The 20,565-nt window shown below is 43.8% G+C and overlaps 2 protein-coding genes and 1 long non-coding RNA gene across 6 annotated transcripts in view; 2 read left to right on the top strand and 1 right to left on the bottom strand.

Moving 5' to 3' along the window:
* Positions 1-9,482, bottom strand: part of CFAP77 (cilia and flagella associated protein 77) — a 66,998-nt gene extending 57,516 nt beyond the window's left edge. The window contains exon 1 of the mRNA XM_083807197.1: positions 9,095-9,482. Coding sequence (XP_083663323.1) covers positions 9,095-9,223 — 129 coding nt within the window. The 5' untranslated portion in view covers positions 9,224-9,482. The remainder of the gene's footprint in view (positions 1-9,094) is intronic.
* Positions 1,741-7,928, top strand: LOC310884826. Of its 2 annotated transcripts, none has more exons than XR_014574422.1 (4): positions 1,741-4,419; positions 4,618-4,657; positions 5,594-5,706; positions 6,633-7,928. It is a non-coding gene; the product is annotated as an uncharacterized lncRNA (long non-coding RNA). The 2 variants fall into 2 exon arrangements; XR_014574423.1 differs by having other exon boundaries at positions 5,455-5,706.
* A 106-nt stretch (positions 9,483-9,588) lies between the features above and the next one.
* Positions 9,589-19,063, top strand: TTF1 (transcription termination factor 1). Of its 3 annotated transcripts, none has more exons than XM_083807179.1 (12): positions 9,589-9,606; positions 10,184-10,285; positions 10,425-11,326; positions 12,325-12,569; positions 13,014-13,199; positions 14,715-14,793; positions 15,079-15,209; positions 15,736-15,964; positions 16,275-16,364; positions 16,586-16,651; positions 17,328-17,413; positions 17,856-19,063. In XM_083807179.1, exons 3-12 carry the CDS (start codon positions 10,437-10,439, stop codon positions 18,014-18,016), a joined length of 2,163 nt encoding a protein of 720 aa, XP_083663305.1. In that variant the 5' UTR covers positions 9,589-9,606; positions 10,184-10,285; positions 10,425-10,436; the 3' UTR covers positions 18,017-19,063. The 3 variants fall into 3 exon arrangements, with proteins under 3 accessions (XP_083663305.1, XP_083663304.1, XP_083663306.1); XM_083807178.1 differs by lacking the exon at positions 9,589-9,606 and adding an exon at positions 9,615-9,762 and having other exon boundaries at positions 10,185-10,285; XM_083807180.1 differs by lacking the exons at positions 9,589-9,606; positions 10,184-10,285 and having other exon boundaries at positions 11,154-11,326; positions 12,453-12,569.
* Positions 19,064-20,565: the final 1,502 nt, after the last annotated feature.

Genomic DNA, 20,565 nt, shown 5'->3' with positions numbered 1-20,565 from the left:
CAGGGTTTTTTTTTTGGGGAATCATGCAGGGAAATAAAGTTTTGCAATTCTTCTTCTCATAATAAGTCTGTCTAAAAATGATGTTGCTCATTCTATTGAAAGATGGTTTCATTTCCTACTCAAAATTGGTATGAAAAATTTGCCTTGCCAAATGAACATTGTATACTGAACTTGTCAAATCCTCTCTCCTGACACAAATAAAAGATAACATTGGGTGGCAGCATGTAAAACAGCACTGACAAGACAGCTGGGAGGGAAGCAGAGAAATACATATTTTTTTCATTCTCTTTTCCTAAGAAGGGTAAGGGAAAGATCCAGGTGAGTGAATGCTGCTGTGTTACAGGGAAAAATACACTGTCTGAAGACTTAACAAGCCATTTCAATGCAAGTTTTAAGAGGAACATAAGCGATTCTGTTTCTGATTAGTAAAATCATGGCGAAAGTCTTGACTTTTTCAAGGCAACCAAGAAAGCTGCTAAGCAGAAAGGGCGGCTGAATGAAAGGGGCGTTCGGTTCAAAGTTCACAACTCGACTGTGCAGGCTGGGAGGGCTACTTAGAGCATTGCTGAGAATTATTCCTATTATATTTAAAAATAAAGAAGGTAATGATAGCACCTTCATTAGATCTGCAGTCACATCATGTAAGCGATTTTTTTTTCCCTATTAAAATTGTTGATTGAAGGCCGTTAGCTATTTATCAGCCCAGAATTACATTTCTCCTCTCCTAGGGGTTGCCTCTGTTAAAAATCACAACAACCGCCTGGTTAGTAACACGAAAAGACTACTAAAACTGCAGTTTCGGACTGGGAAGGAGGAATACAGGCATGAAACACAGATTGCACCTTCAAATCCCCGATGGCATCACGCTTCTTTGTTCTGCTAAGAAAAATTAACCTCAATCTCGGCTCAAGGTCCCCCGATTGATTATCATAGTCATTTAAATACTGTAATCTCATTTTCAGCATCAGGGAAAGGGAGCGAAAAGAAGAAAAAGAGAAAGAGGTGGGGAAGTGAGGGGGAGAGAAGGAGAAAACAGAATAAATTATCTGACAAAAGGAAAAAGGGCCTTTCTGCTTACGGAGCCTATTTCAGATCCTTCCACTTGATTGGAAAAGTTGATGAAGTTTAAATGAAGCAGAATTAGAGGCTCAGGCCACTGAGTATTGACAGGGGCCCACGGAAGAATGTGCAATTCAATAGGCCTGATTTCTGTGGAAAACAGGGGAAAGGCCTAAATGGTATAATCTTCAATCAAATCTAACATCGACACTGACAAGGCAGGGTAATGAGATAGGCCAGATCAGGCATGTTGGTTAAAGAAATTAATCCCTCTTGCTGCACCAAGAGTTCAGCTTTGATGCCTATTGTACAGACCCCTGTCCCAGCCTATCTAAATGCTAACTAACTGCGAGTGTGATCTGGGACTGTGCTTTTCGTTGCTGGGGCTAATCTGATAACAATTTTATCTCCCTGATTATGGAGGCAGAGAGAGCAAGGCAGCCCCTCGCGGTGGCACCGCGCGGAGCGGGAGAGGAGAGGGGCAGAGCGCGGCGATGGATGCAGCGGTGCCGGTGTGGGCGTGCGGGGAAACTTGCATTTCAGCATGTATTAGCGCTTTAACACACCGTAATACATGGTAATTATTGTCGTTACAGTCGCCTCCTGACCAGCTGATTGGTGTCTCCTGGGAACCACCGCGGGGGACATGCGGCAGCCACGAAGGTGATCTGAGGGAGCAAATGTAAAGGGCGTTGTGACGTTAAAAAGCACGCTGCACACAAAGGGTCTCCTCTACCTGGGCAAGAAGCCCGAAGCTTGTGATGAAAATGATCTTTATTTTTCAGGCTAGTTTGCTCTTCACTAGGTAGTACAAGGCTCACTGTGTTTGCTTTTCCTTTTTTTTTTTTTTCTAGCTGGGGCATTACACTATTTTTTTTTACGCACATATCAACACACTGATTTACTTAAAAAAAAAAATCAAACTGCAGCGATTTCCCCGATATTGAAATTTTCTTAAAAGCTGTTGTAGGAAACCTAGTGATAGGACCCCACTTTCACTTGTCTATGTCACTTCAAATACAGGCAAGTTGAAAAGTTGTACTCTAATTTATTTTCAGTACAAATGGTTAAAAAAGAAAATATCCTTAGAAATTCAGGTTCTGTCTAATTGCACAATGTGAGCAACAAGCAAGAACAAAACAATCTCTGCAGGATGACAAAGGCTTCTCCAATTCAATAATTAAGCATAAGAGCATCTCTAAGAATTTGCGTGGAAAGCAATCTGCCCTTGGGGAAAGAGTGGCTAAAAACTTGCAAACATGTGGAACAGAAAACGTTGGTCCCTGTGATCGCTGGGAACGTGCTTTGTTTGCTCTACATTGCTCTACATTTAAGTGCTATGCAGCACTTAAAAAGAGGGGAAAATGATTTTAGCAAAGGTTTAAAAATGAAGAAGCTTTTGCCTTTCCTTTGGGTACTTGCCCACCCGATGCCTGCCCAATGTCCCCCTGTCCAGCAGAGTCCTTGCTGAGCCTCTTCCAGCTTCTCCTTTATGCTCGGGACGTTTCCTTGTGCCTCTTCCAGAAAAGGAAGGATATTTATGGTTGGTGGGGTGGGAAGGAAATAAGGCAGAGATGTTCCTGTGCTCTTAAAAGTTTCAGCGGGGTCTGCGGTGCTGTTCTCAGCCCGGTGGGTTCAGTGTCTCTGGAGAACAGCTTGTGAATAAGGGCGCGTTATCAGGTTTTTGGTTGAAACGGCAGAATGGAATAACCTCCGAAAAGAACTGAGAGATACGTGTGGTTTGAGCCTTGGGGATTATTACAAACATTTCCCCTCTGTTTGACAGGGACTCAAATGTCCCCGACGTTTTGCATGGTGTCTTGGATCTGAAAATCATCTTTTGGCTTTACATGGTTCGGGGCCAGCACCATAAAGTGGCGTTGGCTCTCCCCCAGAGTTTCTTAAATCTCTCAGACAGTAAAGTCTGAGTTCTAGTTTCATCACAAAATCTTACAGCTGACGCCCTTCTTGTTGCTCTGTGAGTAAGGTGGCCTCATTTCAGACGTGGACACATTTGTGACCTTTTTTGTCACCTCATTTTTTTCTTTTTCTGCCTACATTCTTTCTTCCTTTAGCTTAATTTCTGATTTTATATCACCAACAACTCACACAAGGGGCTGTACAGATTTTCTCTGCTGTTACGGTCATAATGGAACAATTTGGTCTAATGGTTATTATCGTGCTGGCTGACTTCAATAATGCACTTCTAAATCAAAGGCCCTTTGAAGCTTTATTTCCATTGTATTAGACGGATAAACATAGAAGATTTTCACGAACATAAAAGGCATTCACCTTGTAATGTTTTGGGGGCCTATTAATCTCACCAATTTGCATTGTTTTGTTCACGTAAAGGATCAAAATGCCCTTTTGCTTGCTTTGCATCCTGCATGCCTGTCTTTGGGGCGAGCAGCTCTGAACGCCCGGTGCTGCTGCTGCCGCCCCTTTGCCTGCTGAATCAGCGCCGTCACTTTGCAGCCTAAATCCCATCTTCAAATAATCAGCAAAAAAATCCACTATTTTCACTCCTGCAGAATGTTTACTTGCCTCTTGGAAATGCCTTATTTATTCCAGCGGTTTCTGTGCAAGATGTGGGAGGGTACTAAAGCTCACGAGGAGTTTAATTTTTAGTGTACCAAATAATTCATTTAAAATCTTAAATGAGTTCATGCTGAGAAGAAAACCCTTAGAAGTCGGAGCATTGGCAAAACAAAGCTCAGAACCAAATCTAATGATTATTTGACTAACCAGCCCTTCATTAGTTTATTTCTCTAATGAATTATTGAGCTGTACTGGGTAGATGTTTCAGAATACATTTTAAAAGCACAATACTGGCCTTAGATTGCAAAAATATAATAGTACTAGTGGTATAATAATAATAATAAGCACACAAAATGCTGCATAAACACTAATTAATCCTCAGCGTCCCTGAGCAGCAAGCACAGAAGGCAGAACGCTCAGCACATGTAGTGATTTGAGGTAAATAGTATAATTAACAGCGAATAAAAGACAGCGCTATTCCAAACACAGCTCCCAGCACTTGTGGCTACTCTCCTCCGTGTTGCAGGGGTTATTCACCTGAGACAGGCAAATTAAAATTTGGTTCCTGACCAAGTTTCAAATAGATGCATCGAGTCCAAACAGCTGAGAGCAAGCATTAGGGAAGAGAACGGTTATTTAAATCAACAAAGCCAACACCTGAGAGAAGTTCTCTGAATGCCTGCAGAAGCTGCTTTGCTGGGCGGTGATGCTGTCGGTGTTTGCCACGTCTGAGGCTCTCTCTGGCTGCTCTCGGCCAGCACTGCTGCAGCTGCGAGGTCTCGGCTGCCGGCTGAAGCCCCGGATCAGTCGGGCAGAGCAGGGGTACGCCGTGGGGACAGGGGAGGCCATGGGGACCTGCGCTGTCTTAGTGTTTCTGGGGAGAGGGAATGATTTTGCTGTCAGTCCCACCCGCAGACACTGTACCTGCACGGTTTCTGCCAGCTCTCACAGCTCCGAGCATCCAGCCATGGGTGTATTTTTAGGGAAGCCTTCATTTTATCAACTTCTCTTCCTGCGCAGGTTAGCCGTCCTTGCACAAACGGGGATGAGGATTACAAAGGTGAGTGGCGCATCCTGGCTCCATCCTGAGACGGGGCTTGATGAGTTAGGAACATCAGCACAGGTTCACCTTGGCTCATCATGTGCCTGTGTGGGGAGAGCTTAAGAAGATGCATGGACTGGGAGAGAAGGTTTAAAAAAAAAAGAGTAAGGTGAAGGTTAAAGGCTCAAAGATTGAGCACAACATTCAGGCACATAAAAGCCCTGTTACTGCTACAACGCAGGTCTATTAATAAAAACTTCAGCTCCAGAGTGATGGAAAACCTGTCCTTTCAATAATTACTGTTGGAAGAGATGTTTTTGATAGTGGCGGTTTGCAGCTTGAAGTAAATATCCTTTTTCATACCATGCACCTGTCCATGGTTGTCTCTCACATCAGTAGCGCTTTTTTTTCATGACGTGACACAATTTTAGTTTGATAAAATGCCACCAGTTCCTTTTCTTAGCTGTCCTTTCTACGAATGTCTCCAGAAAACAAACTCAGTTTGCAACAACTCTCAGCAGTGCCTTGCTCTGTAACAAGTCCAATGGCTGACAAATAGTTCATGATAAGGTTCAATGGGCATTAAAGGAAAAGGTAAAATCTGGTGAGTGATTTCTGCCTTTACTTGGTACCCAATTTCCATCCCTTAGGGCTGAAGAGAAAAGCTTAGGAAAATGAACTCTAAATGGTCTGGCATTTAGACCAATAAAAAGAGCCCGGCAGCAGTTGTTATGTAAATAACAAGCTTTTAAAACAAATATTTTGCATTCTCGTAGTTCTGTAAAGTTCTGTTTGTTAATCTGGTTCTCTCGCAGCGCGGATGACTGGGACTGAGCCCTCCTGGCCACAGCCTGGCCTTTTTCACAGGTGCTGGCCTTTCTTAGCACCCAAAGCCCCTTTCCTCCTCCTTGGAACTGCTGGTTCTGAAACAGCTCTTCTTTTTCTTCTTCTGAGGCTCAGTTTGGGCTTCCGAATGCAAGCTGGGTGTTACTCAGCTCTGAAGCTGTATCATGGAGAGCAGCTCCCAGCCCCTGCTTCCTGCATGCCCCCTGGACACACCTGAACAGGTAAGAGCATGCTTTGATAGCTGGTCCTGCAGCTCTGATTTCACATTTACCTTCGTGTACCGGGGGTATGGGCTGTTACAGGCTGGCGATGCAATGACTTTGGCAGCCCTGTCGAGGTTAATTATGGTCTGCTGGGTGTTAAGCATGGTGAAGTCTTGTTTCCTGCCCAGGGCTGAATTATTTTTGTACCACAGAGTAGTTTTCAGTAAGTTTTTACTGAGAAAAGTGCTTTGCTAAGGCTTTCACCAGTAAAAACAAAGAACCCAAAAGTGCTTTGCTCAGATTTTTACTGGCATTACTAGATGAAATACTTTCCTCAGCTTTATGCTGCAAGAAAACAGATGTTGCTAAACTAAACTTACTCCTTGACCAACTAAAAGCTACTCTGTATTCTACGAGAGAATAATACGGTGTCCATTCTTTAGAAGGCGTTATGTGAAAAGATGCTGTGTTTGTGCTGAGCTAGCTGCTGTGTGTGGACACGTCCTGGTGGAGGACGGGCTGTGCAGCGCTGAGGCAGGAGGGTCAGCCAGAAACACGGGCAGCCGGCTGTGCAACGGCCTCCATTTGGGCACGTGGAGCCTCGTTTGGAGGATGCGTGAGAGAACGGGAGAGAAGGATGGGGGTCCCGTGGTTAGCTGCTGCAAAGCAGGAGGTCTGTCACATTTCCACTGGCTGTGCTCACTGCTCGGAGCACTGAGGCTTTCGGGGACTGAATGCTACTCAGAGGAAGGCTGGGGAGCAAGCATCCCATCCGCCACTCCTGGGCCTTTGGTTTTTCTGTATTTGCTGCCTGGTGAACCTTAATGCCAGCTGGGCATTCTTCAGGGCCCTCCCATGACTGTTAGAAGCACTCATCCAAGCAGCAGTTGTCTCAAAAGCTTTAGTCCCCTCCTTTAAACCATCTTTGTATCTTTGGTTTTCAGGTGGCAGTGCACAGCGTGAGGGTTGGGACATGCTGGCCAACCCCTCGGGCAGCTGTTTCCAAAATGCCGAGTCTCCAGGGCTCCCCTGGAGGAAGAAGGGATCCAGGACTGCAGCTGGAAGCACGAAGAGGAGACATGGCAGAGGGCTGGTGCTGTGAGCATGCCACCACCAGTGTGTCTGCCACAGCTGCCATCCCATCGCTGTGACCTGCTGGCAGCAGGGGACACGCGGGTAACTTCAGCATTCAGTGCAGCATGACATGGTGTGGGAAGGCAGCTGGAAGGTGGTCAGCAGAATTTGCTACACGCGCTTTGTGCAATTTACTGTGAGGTGAAATTGCTGCTGATTCCAAGTGTAAAAGCATCGTGGTTAGCAGCACAGCTACTTCATGCATGAGGGAGGATTGCATCAAGTGCATACAGATCTCTTTACATCCTTACCAGCTGGCTTACTGTGAAGGAAACTCTCTTGCAAGGAAGCTCTGAGAGAAGTTGTCCAGAATGCTAAAATTTATTACAACTTTTCTTCAAAACTTGGTCAAATTTTAATTTCACCTGGCCAGATAGCTGAAATCCTGTCTGAGTCTTTTTAAAACATCCCACGGTTTACAATTGCTCAGAAATCTCATTGCCAAGGTGCTCTGCAACAGTTGTGCTGGGCAAGAACTCAAGCCCTAGAGCTAAGGTCGAGCAAACTGCTGGAAACAAGGGGAGGAGATGTCACTGAACCCTACGGACAGCCAGTGCTTGGCTGAATGCTCCATTTCAGGTGGACAAATCTCTCACAAACTGACATAATCTTCACGACTGCATATAATTTACCTGCCCTATATGCGCTACAGAAGAAGAGCCACTCCTTGCAGTATTACCCCAGTTATAAATTCTTAGACCTGGAATTTTACGGCGCTGACTGGTGGTTATACACGCTTCAACTTCAGGAATATGAATGCATTGTGACAAGAAGATCAGCCCTTGCAATTAAGCCTTAACTTACCTTAACTATCATATAATTACATACACTTCTGATTTATATTTATGTATCAACTAAAAATGTATTTACTAGCATGTTTTTCTAAGAAAGGCAGGGATGGTTTGGAGTGATGGGGAAGGTGCTGCGCTGCCTCCTCTCCCTCCCAGCCACCAGAGGAGCCGCCTCCATCCCCACGGGCATCACCGCACGCACAAAACGAGTTCGGCTGCCCTGCTCACACCTGGGTCTGCCACATCCTTCTGGGGCAGGTAGCTAGGTGAGGAAATCCTGCCCCAATTTCACTTCAACCAAAGTTAAAGTCACTCCCAGTCAAATTTACAGGATCCAGAGAGAAGAAACGATGCAGAAGCTTTGGATTGAAAATGATGCTTCGAGTTATAGCACAGAACCTACTTGTTTTCTTTGCCTTCCTAACCACTTCCAAATTAAGTTTTTAAGTTTCATGAGGAAGAGCAGACAGTGAGCGTTGCAGGACTCCTGTTTTCCGTGCTATTCCACAATTTTACGGCTGCCTTCCAGGCCTGACAGTACCGGGGGGTGGGGTGGGATAACGAAGGGAGCTCAAGACCTTCAAAACCTTCCCTGCCACAGCGCAGGCTGGGCAACAGCAGCCTAAATGTCACCGCTGTCCGACTGGGGGGGGTAAGAACCCCCCCGAACCCCCCCAAACCCCCCCACGCCAGGCGTTTTTGACCAGCAGCGGCTGCCCTCCCAAGGAGAAGAGGCAAAGCGCAGCTCGGTGCTGGCCCCGCAGAGGCTCGGCAGCGGCCGGGACCCCCTTGGACCCCCCCCCCCCCGGAGCCCCCCAGCCCTCAGAGCACGGCCCCAGCCCGGCGGGGGGGGGGGGGGGGGGGGGGGGGGGGCAGCAGCGCGGGGCCGGTGCCGCCGGGAGCGGCCGAAGCCTTTCGGCTGGTGCCACCCAGGGGCCGGGAGCTGTGCTGCAGCCGGCTGGGACCGGGGGAGGCGGCTCCGGGCTGGGGGCTGCGCTCCGCGGGGCTGGGAGCGGGGCGGGGCGGGGGGGAGCCGGGGCCGGGACCGGGACCGGGACCGGGACCAGGGCAGGGGGGAGCCGGGATCGGGACCGGGATGAGGGCGCGGGGCGGGATCAGGACCGGGACCGGGGGGTACCAGGGCAGGGAGGAGGTCGGGGCAGGGACCGGGACCAGGACTAGGGCGGGGGGGGGGATCAGGACTGCGACCGGGGTGTACCGGTGCAGGCAGGAGATCGGGACCGGGACCGGGAACAGGGCGGGGGGGGGGGGGGGGGGCGGGGATCGGGACCGGGACTGGGACCGGGATCGGGATCAGGGCGGGGGGCGGGATCAGGACCGGGACCGGAGGGGTACCAGGGCAGGGAGGAGATCGGGGCAGGGACCGGGACCGGGACCACGACCGGGGGGGGGGAACCGGGACCGGGTGATGTGTCCGGGGGAAGGACCGGGACCGGAGGGATCTCGGTCCCGGGGCTCACCTTGAGGATGAGGGGGTTGCGCAGCATGCTGTCCCGGGCCACCCCCAGCCTCTCGTTCTCGCTGCCCGCCTCCACCTCAGCCAAGCACAGCGGCCGCCGCGGGGGCCCCCCCCCGCCGCCTCCCGCCATCCCGGATAACGAATTCCGCCGCCGTTCCCGGACAACCAGACGCTCGCGGACCGAGGGCGCGTCCAAAGGCAAAAAAAAAAAAAAGGGGGAAAACAATAATAATAATAATAATAATAATGAAGAGGCCGCCACCCGCCCTGCGGGCACCGGAGAGGGGCGGGGGGGGGAGAACGGAGCGGCGGCGGCCCCGTCTCCTAGCAACCGCCGCGGTCCGCGCCGGGCCGGCTCCGGCCGGGAACGCTTCCGCCGCTGGGCGGGAACGGGAACGAAGCGGGCGGGGAGCGGGGGCCGGGGGGGGCGCCGCTGAGGGGAGGACGCGGTGGGGCCGCGTGGGGCGCTGTGGTCCGGCGCGCGGCGCTGAGGGGCCTCGGGGGCCTTCAGGGTACTTAAGGGGCTCCGAGGGGGTTTAGGGGGCTTTTAGGGGGTCTTCAGGGGGTCTCGAGGTTGTTCTCGGGGGGGCCTTCCCCGCCCCGCTGCCCCCCCCCCCCCGGGAGGCTGAGGGCGGCGGCGGGGCCGCAGCGGGGCGGGACGAGGCCCCGGTAAGGCCCCGCTGAGGAGGGAACGTGGGGGGGGGGACCGTGGGGAGGTGGTGGGGCCGTGCTGGGGCCGGCGGAGGCTTTTTGGGGTGTCTGTGCGTGCTGGCGCCGAGGAACGTGCTACAATGTTCCCGCCCGCGCTGAGTAGCCGTAATTTTCAGGGGTGATCCCCGTTAAAGGGTCGGTGCGAGCTCGGCGTGGAGCTGCTGGAGCACAGGCAGAGCCAGCGCTGAGTCACAGCGTGCTCAGAAGCTTCTGCCAAGGGAGCTTGGTTGTAGCACCGATGGGTTTGATGCTTTATTTTTTTTAATTTGTCGCTATTTCAATGCTGGAAGAAGTGTTGAATACTGCAGCCTATTACTGTGCGAGTTATTCCAGCTCAACTAAATGCTAATAGTTATTGAAGTGTGTCTTTGTTGTTACAGGAAGGTGGTTTTAAGGCTGAATACAGCTGTGATGCACATCTGTTTGTTGAAGAAGGCATTGTTCTGGTCTAGTCACTTTGCACAATTTGCTGTGCTGAAAAGCAAGTATCTTTCTTATATGTTTTTAAGTTAATACTGAATTGTTCTACAGTAGTTTTCTAGTAACTTTTTTTTTACTGTGTAATAGTATATAAAGGTATGTATATTATGGTGCTTGAGTAAACTCCTATTTTATTTAAGATAAGAAAAAATATGACAGAAGAAGCAAGTGCAGAGGATTTTCAAGTTGGGGAGTCTCTCAGGAAGAAAAAGAAAAAACGCAAAGAACGCGATACGAGACAGGAAGATGACGAAAACGAAACTGTACAAGATGCAGAGCTTTTTGAAGATGAAGCAGCACAGAGCAGTGAAGTCTATAAAAAGAAAAAGAAGAAGAAGAAGAAAAAAAAAGAAAGAGGGGAGGAGGAGGAACAGTTTTCGTTAGATGATTCTCACGTAGGCCTGGAACCTGAAGTTAGTAATGAACCCGTGATGGATATTCCCCAAAAGAAAAAGAAGAAGAAAAAAAAGAAGCATAAACATGATGATAGTACAGATGGCCAAAGTGACGTAGCTTGCATCTCAGTAAATCAGCATTGTATTGGCAGTTGTCAGGAGGATGATGCTGATTACGTTTATATAAAAAAGTCTGCTAAGAAGAAAAGAAAAAAAAATCATCCAGAAGAGGATGGAGTAAGCGAGCAGCCTACCTCAGAAACACAAGATAAAAGCGATAATGAAAAACCAGTGAAGAAGAAGAAGAAGAAGAAGAAGAAGAGAAGAGTCAGTAGTACCGAAGATACACAAGAGGACACAGCTGAACCTGTTGACCAGTCACTTTTGCCATCTCCAGAACAAAATAGGCAAGAGGAGGATGCGGTGTTGCCATCGCCCACAGGAGAGGGAGGTGTGGTAGTGTCCAAGCCATGCCATGAAGATGGTGACTGTGATGCTTCTCCTGCCACATGTGAAGCCGTACCTGATAATTTTTCAAAACCTACTAAAGAGACTAATCAGTCTTCCATAAGAACTCCAGCAAGGCCCGTAAAGATTAAAAGCAAAGCTTTTATCACAGATGAAAGCTCTTCAGACTCTGACACAATGTAAGTTTAGATTTTTTTCTACCCCACTGTTTATATCACATAATTTGAGTCCCAGATTCTTTTTCAGTTTGTTTTATATGTATTTTGAAAAACGACTTAAAAAACCTAAATGTTAAGATATTACACACCTATTTTAGAGCTTAGTTATTTTATGAATATACAGTGAAAGTTTATTTGCATTGATTGAGAATAAACAAAATTCCTTCTGTTTAAAAAAATGTAGGTATGGAAATAAATTATGTGCAAAAAAAAGGCGGGGGGGAAGGAGAAATAGATTCCGGTTGTTAGGTTTGGTTTTTAGATTGAACTTGTGCATTTTTACAAAAAAAAAAAAAATAGAGAGGTGAACTAAAGAATTTAACGTTCTGAGCAAATGCTCGTGTAAATAGCACTTGGTACTTTTACAGCGTCTAGAACCCACAGTTATAAGTACTGTGAGTAATGGAAGTTTTAAAAAAAAATGCTTGAGTGTTTCAGTTATAAGCGTTATTTCTGTCCACGTAAAACCTAGACAAATATCTCCACTAGTTGGTGTGCTATCATGTGGTGTAGGATCAGAACCAGAACGTGAAGTTAATCCATTTTCAAGCTTGATGGACTAAAGCTGACATTTAATGAAAAATAATGTTAAAAATATTTTTCAGCTCTTGCTAATAAGAAACAGAAGGAAAAGTTCTGTGTTGCCACTGGTAGTGAGGGACAGTGTTTCTTCTGCATATCCATGTGTGAGAGTTCTGTGGGAAAGCTGGGGGTTTCAAGACTTCAGAAACTTTGAATATTGTGAAAATACTGAAATTTCATAAATTTTGTGTGTGTTTAAAGGCTTATGCTGGGCTGGGGTGCATGAATGTGAGAAGTATTCCTTGTTATTTAATTAACAAACATGTTCATACTTGTAGAGATGTAGATGCTCAATATGTAGAGATATGATCAAAACCCCTGTTTTGAAGCTCTGTTTTTGTATTTTATTTTACTTTTTAAAATTATTTTTTAATCAGGACACCAAAACCCACAGTGTCAAAGGAGGCCCAGAGTAGTACATGTACTGAAACCGTAACTTCTGGTGACGTCAGCCTGGATGGCGACGAGTCCCCGGACTCTATCACATTTTCATTATTCGATTTAGATACTGCAAAACAAGAATTGGAGGAGTTTATTCCTCACGTGAGGCAAATATCAGAATATTCAATCAAGAAGATGGCTGGAAGAGATCTGATGAGATTTAAAGAGTTTAAAAAACAAGGTGAGACCCCCAAAGAATGCTGCGGTGAGGAAGAAGTGTGGAGCTGTGCTAATGTTTTGACAGAGCGGAGGTAGCTTGCTGTTGTCTTGTCACATCCGAGCTCAATTAATTTCAATTCAGCAACAGTTCATGAATTTATTTAGTGACAGGCTTGCATATGTAAAACGTGCATTTTTCTAATAGGCTTTCGCTGTAATATATTTAATTGCAATTAGTGTGGTTTCTGTTTAGTTGCATCTACAACCTTATCGTCAAATTATAGTCCTGGGTACATGCTTAAGTTACCTGCTCCCAGCTTTTGCTTAGTTGCTCTTCATTTGCCTTTTTACCTTTTGAATTTGTTGATCTTCCATTATACATTTGCTAAAACATCTCTGTAAACCTGAAATGTAATGTGCAAAAGATAAAAGATTATTTTTTAATAATACTTTCTGTATATTTTAGGTATTCCTATCAAGTTTGGCAGATTTTCCCAGAAGGAAAACGATCAAATCCGGAAAAATATTGAAGAGTTCATGGCAATTACTGGAATAGACAGTGCTGAAAAGCTCCTGTTTACTTCGAGGTATCCAGAAGAGAAAAACACTATCAATCGCCTAAAAGTACGGCATCTTTTTTGTGAAAAACTTGGTAAGCACAAAGTCCCTTTTCAAATAGATGAATCTTACATTCCACAAACTGCTGATATCACTATCTATATTCACAAATCTTTTTTTTGATTGATTGAAGAGCACAAATGTTGGTAAAGCTGGCAAAAAAAAAAAACATGCTGCTGAGGGTATGTAGTTGATAATCTCCACAGTATACTGTTATTTTTTTGTTCTAGGTCATGAAAATGTTAGAGATTAAAAAGCCTGTAAGTGCTGCTGGTCATGATGAAATTTTAAACTTGCATTTGAGTTTTATGGCTTAAGGTACATTATTTGCTAGGCTATAACTAAGTTTAGTGATTTATTAATGGGAGGCATGATTAAATATTGTCTTTAATTTGTTAACTGTTCTCAGAGCACAAAAATAGGGGGCAGATTCAAGACCCAGTGATGGCATAAACTGGAAGGAATTAGGTCATTAACCAAAGTAGTTAGTTTTCCAAAATGCCAGGAAAGCACATGAAATTCCAGCTACTAAGATTCTGTTTGCAGAAGGTACAGTCTCTTCCTCGTTCCTCATTTTAGTTCTTAGACTTCTCTCTCTTGGCTAGAAGACTTTCTTGCTTCATACAAGAAATATGTTCATCTTGTAAGATCTACGATGAAGCTGCTCAGTGGCTCTCCATTTGGTGTTGGTTCTGTATTATTACAGTCAAGACAGTGAACGACAACCTGTAATGGGTTTGGATACCTATTTAATGTCCAGTGAGGCTACAGACTTGATCCTTTTTGAATTTTACATGCTCAGTCATTCCACTTGCATTGTCACATTTGCATGGTGCTGATTTCTCTTCCCATTGGGGAGGTCGTTTCTGTTCTGGAAACATTGGGCAGAAACTGGCAGCGGTGTTGTGCCAGCTGCGTGCAGCTACCAGCCTTGCGCATCGTGGGCCAAGATTGTTAGGTGTTCTCGGGTGTTTGTGGATTCTCCCCCACTTCAAGGGTCTTTCCTTCAGCCAAGATCTTTGCTTTCTTTTCACTGGCTGCCTCCATTCTCTGCTTTTCCTAATTGAAATACGCTGTATCCAAAAGCACAGTATGTTGTCAGCCTCCTAATTGCAGGCAGTCTCCTGTCTCTTTATTGCCGGGAGCATTCAGTACATTACTTGCACTTAATGTAGATATTATTAAAACAAACAAACAAAACAACTACTACACCCAGTCCGTGCAAACTGTAGCTATAGAGTAGTAGGTTTGTGCTTCAGAGTTTAAAGGTTCAGTTTTGGATATTCATCCACAAAGGTACACAGAACTATTTACCAGCTGTCAGTGTTCACAATCTTACCATGGTTGTAGAAATTACATCTTTGAAAGTCTTCAGGAGATTCTGTCCAGACTGTTTCCTGTGCAGTTCCTGAGTTACAGAGTGCTTTCTCTTGAATGGAGAGAATCTTATCACTTATAACACAATCATGAAAATGTCTTTTTTTTTTTTCTGTGGCCTCACCAGTATAAAAAAAAAAAAATTCTTTAAATTGAATTGTTTACCTTCTAGCTGAGGGCATACCACGAGCCTGGCGGCTGATATATTACCGAGCAAGGAAGATGTTTGACTCGAATAATTATAAAGGGAGGTAAGCCAGTAATTTGAAGGAATTTAAGAGAAGGTTAATATAATTCTCTGGTGTTTAGTTGTACATTAAATATAGATACAATGAAAATAATCTCTTGGGTTTGTGCTAGTTCCTGTGACTTAATTGGCAATTCATTTTTCTGACTAGTTCTTATAAATCTCTCTGATATATAAATTGAAACTGTAGTCATGAGTAACATTGAAACATCTGTGAAGAGTACAGCTTTCTTAAGGCATTGCAAGGGTTTGAATTTGTGTCTGAGGCAGTGCCTATTTTTTCTACTAGGTATACCAAAGAAGAAAAAGAAAAACTAAAGAAGTATCATGCTCTCCATGGTAATGATTGGAAGAAGATTTCTGAGATGATGTCCCGTTCTAGCCTCTCAGTTGCTATGAAATACTCTGAAATTAAGTCACGTACGTAATTTTTAAGAAAAACAATTCGTTCTGTGTATTGCAGAAACTGGAAAAAATTGCTGGAGTGATTTTGTTTGTTTTTTAACTGATTGGTGGTGGTGGTTCCTTTTTCTGTAAACCATTGTTTGTTATTTCAGACAAAGGATAAGAACAGTCTCCAACTAGGGAAAAAAAAGGGTGGGGTCTGGAGAACAGGACATGGGATTAATGCAATTCTTTCTTAAATGGAACTGACATTTTTGCTATCTAAACAGAAGCTTTTGTGGAGAGGGTGAGGGGAATTTGAGAGTTAGGTCTTAAAAAATAGAAACTAGGAACTTGTGCTATTATTTAGGCTGAACTCCTCTTATTAGAGTGAATTTTCCTTTCAAATCTGGTATGCAGAGGAGTTTCCGGGGAGCGTGTAAGAAACTGTGCCTGTAAATAAAAATAAGGCAAAGTGAAGCATTTGGGGTTTTGCTCTTTTTTTTTCCCCTAGTAATTTATGACGAATTATACCCTAACTGTGAATATTTTTCCATTTTAGCAATTAATTATGGTCCTTGGTCAAAGGAAGAGACCCGGAAGTTAATGCGTGCAGTGGAGGAGGTGTTCATGAAAGGAATGGAGCCGGAAGATGCAAATTCTGTTTCATCATCAGAAAAGTCACGTAGAAATCTCTTGATTGAACGTGAGAAACTTTTCCAGAAATTGCCATGGAATGAGATTGAAGCTAAAGTGGGAACTAGGTATTGGAGACAATGTAAACAGAAATGGTAAGGTTTTATACTAAACAGATAGTGAAATCTGTTGGGGAGAATACTTCTTTCTGAAGAACAGCTTGTAACATGGTGTTTGTTTGGCAGAATAGGTAATAGGTTGTAGACTACAAAAGAGGTATTGCAAATATGTGTAAGAGATAAATAAGTAACTCCTTGCCAGCTGTGGTGAGTTTTCTCTGTGCTGTGGTCATGAAGCCCGATAGCCTGCTGCTTCATTGCTGTAACAATGGCATCTTGAAGTTGCTTCCTTTTCATGCTTGGGATTTCATGAAATGATAGCAGCCTTTTTTGTGTGTTTTCAAAGGACTTCGATTTTAACAAGCAAGATAACCAAAGGGCAGCAGTTATATAGGGGGACCAGAGGACTACAGGTCAAGATCAATCTTATTAAAAGGTACAGTTCAGAGTTGCTGGAATGTTTTGGTATCTCTTACTGTTCTGAGCTGTGTTCATGAAAGCGTGCTGGTTGTGAATGGTATGCCTGCAGTCTCAGACAGGTTTGCAACCACATTTTTTGGACAAAATGTCCTGTAACTTTTGACTAGGAAAGCTGTGAACATTATTCAATTATTTCTTGAATTTTGCCTGCAAACTGCTTCTGTTTTACGTTCACAGGTTGTATGAAATGAAAGTGGAGGATGCTGATGAAGTAAACTGGGAAGAACTCAGCGACATAGTTGGGTAAAAACTTTTTTTTTTAAATGGATACAAAAGATAGTTGAAGCAGACTCTCTTAAAAAGTCCCCAAAGGAATCAACATTCTTAGGTCTCTGCAACCATAGAAAACACTAGTGTGATAACATACAACTGTATATCCTGGCGCAGTACCGCATGATAAACCATGCCTAGCAGCGCTGAAATTTTATTTTAACTGCTTCAGGCAACCCTTGTTGTATTCCCAGTGTTTTCTATGTATTAAAACTGTTACGTAATCTGTGCTATAGTCTTTGAAAAAGGATTTTTCCAAATGTTAATGAACAAATAGCAAAAGGGATTAGTACTGCAATGTATGATACAGTCATCTTCCAAAGAAAATCAATGTTGAATGTGAAACTACCAATACTCTGAAAGCTATACTTTGTGTAGTGCTTTTTTTCTTTTTTCCACATTTTTTTCAGCTTTCTTTGTTTCCTTTACATGTACGTATTATACATTTATTAATGATATGGTTTTGCTGCTTACCTTAAGGGGAATTACTGTCTCGCAGAAGCTGTTTTTATTAGGTTGTAAAATCTGTCTTTTCTACCTAAAACTAAGATACTGTTTGACTGGTGTTGTTCTCAGGAATGGGTAACTCAGTTACAAGTAGATTTTACTAGTTTGTTTGCACCACTAATCCTTTGAATTCTGTTTTCAGAGGTGTTCCTAAAGACTATGTTCGAGCCAGATATTACAAGCTGAAAGTCTCCCATGTCCCTTTCTGGCAAAAAAAGACTTTTTCTGGTCAGTACTCCAGCTGTTTTTATCTACTCCTTAATGTTTTTGTTTGAATCTAAGAGGATACATATTCTACTTCTGGTGTTTTCTTTCTTAGTTTTTCTCCCTAAGTAAATTGCCTAAAATCATTGGCTTTATACTTATTTTCCTAAATGCTTTTTTTTTTTGTGACACTAGTTTCCTTTCAATTGCATCTTCATACAGTATTTATCGACCCCTTTTCTTTAGTACCTTGGCTTTTAAAAGCTTTGCCTGTGCTCTTTCATTGTATCTTTTTATGTACTTTTATGCGTCTGATCTACTCTGCAGTCAGTATGATTGCCACCGAATAGTAAGATCTTTGTATTTAGTATTGATGAAATAATTTCTGCCTGTGAGATTCTGTTTCCTTATGGCACCCAGTTCCCTTACAGGTCCAATTAAGACAACTTTTTTTCTTTTTTCAAAGAAATTATCGATTATCTTTTTGAAGAGAAGCTTCCGGAATTTGAAGAAAAGTTAGAAAGTAGAAAAGGGAAACAGCTTAGTTCTGGTGATTCAACAGACAATCAACAGAAAAAGGTTTTCCGATTCAGTGATGTTTTTGATTCCAGTGAAGAGAGTGAGTGATGACTGCCTTAAAAACAATTAAGAGTCTGCAAATTTAACTGCGAAAGGGATCTGTTTGAAAGTGGGCACAGATCAACAACTGCAGGTACATGGGTAGTGAAATAATGGAAAAAGCAAAGAAAAGCATGTTGTCTTCTCTTGTTTTATACTGAAGACTGAGGTAAACACTTTTTTTTTTGGACCCCCTTTTCTTACCTTAATTTAGGTTTGATTTTAGAAATCTTTTTTTAATTGCAACCAAGTTTCTTTCTAAAAGCTTCAAAAATATTTTTTTCCCATTGCTTAGGCTTCTGTGGAGTTGGAAACTGCTGTTTACTCTTTGTCCAAGGATTTGATTTTCAGTAATTAAAAAAAATTAAATCCCTTAAAAGAAGAAGACTTCCAATGTTAGTTAAACAGTTAAACATTGAAGTAGAAGAAGTAGACTTTCAATATGTTAGTTAAATCACTAACATATAAACAAAACTTCAGACATCTGCATTGATTGAAACAGTACAACCTTGAGGGTTTTTTTGACTGATATTTTTAAAAGCAAATCATTTTTATTTTTGTTGTAGATTTATTAACTTTTAGAGAAAAGGGAATTTTCTCCATTATATTAATAAGTTGTACTATCATTTCATGCAAACCAGAACAATGTGTTTAAAGTGTTTTTGTTAATACTTGGAATACAGAGAGAAAAGACTGTGTATATATATATATGCACATACGTATTTTTTTATTGTGCCAAGGAGAGTTTTTTACATTTTAATATGAAAATAGAGGGATAAGATGGAGGTTGTACTTCTGTCTTTGTATGAGGTTTTATTAATTTGCCTAAAATTACTATTTATAAATTGACTTGAATGTAAAATAACCTTTGTGTAAAAAGTATTTGTACAGCTTGTTTATATTTCATACATGCTGCATTAGAAAGTAATAGAAAAGAGTTGGTTCTGACAGTACTTTTTGTTCATTTTGATAAGTAAGAATTTCCTTCCCTAGTAATTGTTATTGAAAATACAGAAATTCAAAAGGCTTTTGAAATAAAGGCTGTGTTTGAGGTTCTTCTTGACTGTGATGCGTCCAAGGATGTTGCATGAGAACGTTCCGTGTTAACTGTGGTTTGGTTTTAGTTTCTCTGAAGATAGAAAACTGTGATCGAGTGGGACAGGCAGGATACCACATGAGATCAGCTACTTGTATAAAGTTAAGTTTTCCAGCCAAACTTGCCTTACAAATTTGAAGGTTAAAAGTTGAAGAACTTGAGTTTTTAAATATAAACAGTTTGTGTTTTTTCTTTATTTTTTAAAATATCCTGGAAGAGGGAGATCCTCTGAATTTTCTGCAGGGTAGAGCACAAAACATTGTCTAGTTGCAGATTTTGCAGAGTAGATCTCAAAAGAAACAAACTTCTACCTCCATGACAAGATTGATTTTGTCACCTGTGTTTTTAAGGGGAAGCTTCTAAATGAAGGGTTTTGCTGATACATTCTTTCATAGAGAAACTGCATTTAATAAGGGAGGAAGCCAGGGCAAGAACTGATAACTTGGGGTCTTTGCTCCAGTGGCTGCTATGGGGGGAAAAAACAACAACAGAGCAGACCTCTCCCCACCGCACAAAGGGGAGACTCTTGTGGCCATCCTCCCCATGGGCACTGGGAGCAGAGACAGGAAACATTTCCTTACCTCAGTCTTCTTTGGTAATTTGTTGTTCATAACCATCGTGTGCAGGGACAAACAATGGGTTGGAGGAGGAGAGGGTTTCTGGATCATTGCACGTTCTCTGAGTCCTAGGACGTGAGAGCATAAGCAAGCATCTTTTCTGTGTGTGTTCCTCTTAGAAAGGAGCATAGGAGCACAGGAGGGATAGAGAGTAGTTTCAAATGCATATTTAAATATTACTAAACCCAGAGTAACTCCAGGGAGAGGTTTAAAAAAAAAAAAACACAAAAAAACCCTCCCCAGAATGAAAAGGAAAAAAAAAAAGCATTGACAGAGCTCTCTGTCGCAGGCTGTCCCATAAATAAGAGCGTGACACATCCTCTGAGTCTAAAAAGCACCGTGAGTTGCTAAAAAGCAGTGAGGGCTAAAAAGCACCCTAAAAACACAGCTGATTCAGCCAGGTACGTAACTGCCCGTGTTTTCCTCGTGTGTTAATGGTCTGAGTAGGGTAAAAAACAACCCTTGATGCTGGGGGTGATAGAGACAGTTGGGTCACCGGCCTTGTGTCTGCAGCACAGCTGCACTTCGGGGTTGAGAAGCATCACCGTGGCAGCAGCTGAAGACCAAAGGGGGCCGTGCCTTCTTTCCCCAACCCTTTTCTGCGAAGACCTAAAGAAGGGGCGCGGGGAGGCTGAAGAGAAAAGTCCCTGCGCCCCGTTCGGCTCCTGGGAGCCCCTGGCCCTGGGGCCAGCACCTTCCCTGGCCCTCCCCGGGGCTGGGGGCCGAGCTCTGAGGAACTTGGGTTTGTACGCCCCGAGGAGCAGCGATGTGCGACGTGCCCGGGCGCTCACCCCGCGGGGGCGGGGTCGAGAGAGGAGGGGGCGGGGCCAAGAGGAGGGGGCGGG

This window comes from Anser anser (genome assembly GCF_964211835.1).
Source record: "Anser anser genome assembly, chromosome: 21".
NCBI lineage: Eukaryota > Metazoa > Chordata > Aves > Anseriformes > Anatidae > Anser > Anser anser.
This window is presented reverse-complemented; position numbering and strand designations above follow the sequence as displayed.